General features: G+C 45.3%; 1 protein-coding gene across 1 annotated transcript; it reads right to left on the reverse strand.

Annotated features, from left to right (window-relative positions):
• Positions 1-505: 505 nt before the first annotated feature.
• LOC120554187 (complement C1q-like protein 2) lies at positions 506-3,972 on the reverse strand. The gene is made up of 2 exons (XM_039792900.1): positions 3,063-3,972; positions 506-2,443 (listed from the first exon to the last, which is right to left on the reverse strand). Exons 1-2 carry the CDS (start codon positions 3,660-3,662, stop codon positions 2,264-2,266), a joined length of 780 nt encoding a protein of 259 aa, XP_039648834.1. The 5' UTR covers positions 3,663-3,972; the 3' UTR covers positions 506-2,263.
• Positions 3,973-4,229: the final 257 nt, after the last annotated feature.

A 4,229-nucleotide genomic window follows, 5' to 3' on the forward strand; every position in this document is an offset into this window, starting at 1 on the left:
AGCGCAAAGATATTCAGTTAAGCAGCATTATTATTTATTATCAAAATAGTTGCCGATTAAGTATCTTCTGAATCGATTAATAAACGTATAATTTGTTGATTGGAATTTGCAACAAGTAGAATGTATACTCTGGAAGATTTTTTTGAACACTAGAATAAAGATGTCATGTACTTAATACAATAAAATGTGGTTTTCAGTACAAAACAGCCCCGTCTGAGAGCAGAATGGTGTCGAGGCTCACTGACTAAAAAAATGTCTGCAAGCTACAGCGACACAAAGGACATTCAGGGAGGCACCTGGAACCTGTGAGCCAGAGTGCAGGACACTCTCTTGCCACAGTCTGTAGGCTACATGCAATGCAACACATTCAGACAGGCAGCCTGTGGAACCAAATATGAACAGACAAATATATATATATAAAAGCAGATTGCTCGCAGAAACATGTGGATCTGTCAGATTAAACAAACAACCCTTGGATTCACTTGAAGATTTTCACACAAAGCAAAACGTTTGTAACACAATATTTATTTGCATATATGACAACAAAATATAACCGAGTCAATAACGATGCAAGACATCCGTTTGTATCTTTCATGTGTGGTTATTGGGTTATTTAGTGAAACATTGGACACTACTCAAAGCACCATGATTTTGCTTGCTATAGATATTAAAATGGCCTAGACTTTTTGCATCTTATCTAATGCGTTTAGAATGTGTTCCACTGACCTTCATCACGTCATTTCATACTTCATACGTCACACCATTTTAACTGATCGTATCTTCTACCACAGGTCCAGCTTATCCAGTTAAGGTGCATGTCAGGTGAAGTATGGAGAGAAAGGTGTACCTGTTGAAGTTGTTGCTCCCATTTTGCCATCAATACTGATGATGTGCTTACTTGTGGGCAATAAAAAAGACAAACTGGAGAATGAAAGTAATTCATGTGGCCAGGGGCGTAGGCCCCTCCCTGCATCCACAGCTATTCATTCTAGCATCTTTTTGGGTCCTCCTCACATGAGGGCCCTGGGTACTCAGTCCCCTTTTTCCCCCCAGTCCGACGCCCCTGCATGTGGCTGTAAGGGTCAGTATTTTAGCCCTGGTCGCACCAGAAAGTGGCACATCCTCGCATCTACGCAAAATATTTGGTTGGAGAAGCTTGATGACGTCTGTGAACTAATTTAACTGGCAAGCTAACTACTAATATGCTAGCCAGCCTGGAACATGCTAGCGCTAGTGAGTCACAAAAGCTTTCTGAGCTTCTCTGTGCTGTTTACTCCCCTTAGCATTTTGTTCCAAGCTAGCTGGCTTACTCACTATCAGTCCCAAACTTGTTAGCTTCGTCGCTAACAGGACAGTAAATTCACTGTTTAATGAAATGACGTATTGACTCCTGTCCGAATAGGTGGTTCGCAAATGACCACCAAAACGACATATGACCGTTCTATTCAACATTGTGAAATGGTCGCAAATTAAACACGTGGTTAACGTTGTGAAACAAAACTACTTGATTAAGTTTAGGCAACAAAACTACTTGGTTAGGTTTAGGAAAGATCATGTTTTGGGTTAAAATAAGTATGTTTGTCATGTGACTTACGCCCGTAGGATCAAATAAATCAACGTTGATTTTTGGTTTCACACGACACGAACAGCCATCTTCTGAGGGAAAGTAAACTGTATTTGTTTGACCCATACCTCCTCCCAAAGCGGACTTACATTTGTCCCTTTTTATACTGCGTCACCTGATTTCCGCCTTTGCTCCCGCCATAATTACTACGGCCAATAGAGGTTGCTGCCTGACAATAAACATAAATATGGGTCGTAAAACAAGCTGCATGCACAGACGATCTTTATTTTTTTGGTGAGGAAGGTCTGGTATTTACCCCGCAAAGAATCCACTGATCATTGTGATTCCACTGAAGTTGCCATGAAATGTGTTGTGCTGGGGCTCATTTCCCCCAAAGCATTTTAGAAATGTGTTCACCTTCATACAGAGGAACTTAAGAAACATGATGCTTTCTCAGCGTGTACTGTAGGTCGGCAGTATTAAGATACGAACTCTGATGACGGTAGAGCTGTTGACCTTAAGTTAAATCAAACACATATACAAAAGGTCTCTCACTAAATCAAAAGAACATACAGTTGCAGATACACCTGTGTGTCGTGGCACCTATCTTCAAAAGAGGAGAAACATATTGGACCATATACTTCGATGGAAACAGTTTTTTAGTGATGATTACTGTCCATGGAACCTGCTGTGCTGCGTTTAGTCGGGGTATAAGATGAAGCCGGAGAAGGTGCTGTACTTGTTGTTGTTGCCTCCGTGAGCTTTGCCGCCGTCCAGTTTGACGTAGATCTCGTCTCCCGAGTCCAAGTGCAGCACGGCGCTGTTGCTGGCGTAGTCGTAGTTCTGGTCTGCATCTTGAGCTATGGCACTGGCTCGTACCTGGGGGGGGGCAGGGGGGGCATTAGTTAATAACAGAATAGAAATAGAGACTGAGTAGAAAAGTTCATCTATGCCTGGAGGCAAAGTGAAACAGCAGTGGTGCAGCCTCAAAAATAGACACTCAAAGGGAAAAGGAATGTTGGGTAAATTAGGTTAAAATCACTACTAACCATTATAGAATAATGATACATAATAGTAGGCTATAAAATAAAGATTTGATCCAGACACTTTTTGAATTGAATCCCCTTGCAGCATCTATAATGAGCACTGATAATGCTAAGACTCCTATCTGACCCCTCATGCAGCTGGAGCTGTTAACATCTCATTCAAACAGGGTTTACACACAAACAGAGCATGCACACTGAGAATACGCAGTTATATAAGTCATATTAAGGAGAATAACAGCTATTTTTTTTTAGCTATATGCATATCTCAGTTGATTTACGGAGTAGACTAGGCTATGATAGTCTCTATTTAAAAAACCAATTTGTCCTCCTTCTTTTCTTTTGTAAGTGGAAATGTTCCCTTAGATGTTTTCACAAGCAAGTCAAAGTGTGGAATTGGGTTCAAACTGATGATCGTCATTATTCTTCCTATTGATGTATAGGTCTAATTTTACCTGTCCGTTTTTGCACAGGTCGGCCCACATGCTGGTCCCGTCTCCTCCCCGCATCAACACATGGTAGGTGAAGAAATAGATCCCGGACACATGGCAGGTGAACTTCCCGGTGCTCGCATCGTACTGGTTCCCCAAGTTTGTGATCACGTCGTCAAACTTTAACACCTCGTATCCCTCATGTGGGTTCTTCAGACCGACGTAGAAAGCGATCCTCAAACTGTTGGCCGTGGAGTTCACACCGTCCGTCTCGCCGTTCTCGGACCCAACAGGTCCAGTTACCGCGGGGAAGGCGAGTTTACCGCTGCCGCGCTCACCCGGTGGCCCCCTCGGACCCGGGGGTCCTGGTTCTCCCGGCGGGCCCCTAGATCCCGGTTTACCCGGTCGCCCCGGCTCCCCGCGGCTCCCCTGCGCCATCGGCGGCTGCGGAGCGATACCGTTTACGTTCTGGATCACCTCCATGGCGGTGGCGCCTCCCGGTTTTGGGGTGTACGGGTCGCAAACCATCCGACAGGTGCCCATCATTTCGTAGTAATGAGCGGAGGTGTCCGAGGTGCGGAGCAGCAGTAACGGGACAGCGACGGCCAGAGCCAGCAGAAGCATCGCGGCGGCGGTCAGCACAAGGACCAGCCAGCACTTCCTCCGCGCGGCTCGGGGACGAACGGACGAGAGGAAACCCGCGGAGCCGCTTTGGGGGGGAATTGTGACGGAGGACAGGGGGTTCTTTTAGGACGACAAAAAGAAAAAGAGATTACGTTAATTGAGCGCGCATCCCTGGTCCCAGCTGTTCTAATTGGTAGCTGTGGAGCCCCTGGGCAGAGGCTGCGACCGGGGAGCGGGTGCGCGTCCTGGCTGGATGGATAGTTGCGCGCGGACAGCGGCGTCCAGCTGCAGCCAGCTGTCAAAGTTACGGAGGATAAGACCGGAAGAAATGGGATAGAGCCTTCAAATTAAAAGTAGATTAAGGACGGGTTGAGCGAAAAGAGAAAATATGTAAAAATAAAATAAAAACAGAAATCAGTTAAGTTTAAAATTGGAAACTATGGTGTTATATATGCACGTGCAGATCAGAACCAAAACTGCATTTTTAATAAGCATTAGGATCTGACAGTGGCGTAGCACAAAAGTCTGGGCCCTGTAGAAAGGCATTCTCTATGGGCCCCTCCCCAC

The sequence above is a fragment of the Perca fluviatilis genome, chromosome 24 (genome assembly GCF_010015445.1).
Source record: "Perca fluviatilis chromosome 24, GENO_Pfluv_1.0, whole genome shotgun sequence".
Taxonomy (NCBI): Eukaryota; Metazoa; Chordata; class Actinopteri; order Perciformes; family Percidae; genus Perca; species Perca fluviatilis.

What these genes read in the sequence shown, in the direction of transcription:
- LOC120554187 (XM_039792900.1), bottom strand. Translation starts at nt 3,662, where the DNA reads ATGCTTCTGCTGGCTCTGGCCGTCGCTGTCCCGTTACTGCTGCTCCGC. An exon ending in ACCTGTGCAAAAACGGACAG is followed by an intron (nt 2,444 to 3,062) that starts GTAAAATTAGAC and finishes GCCCCCCCCCAG; the next exon opens with GTACGAGCCAGTGCCATAGC.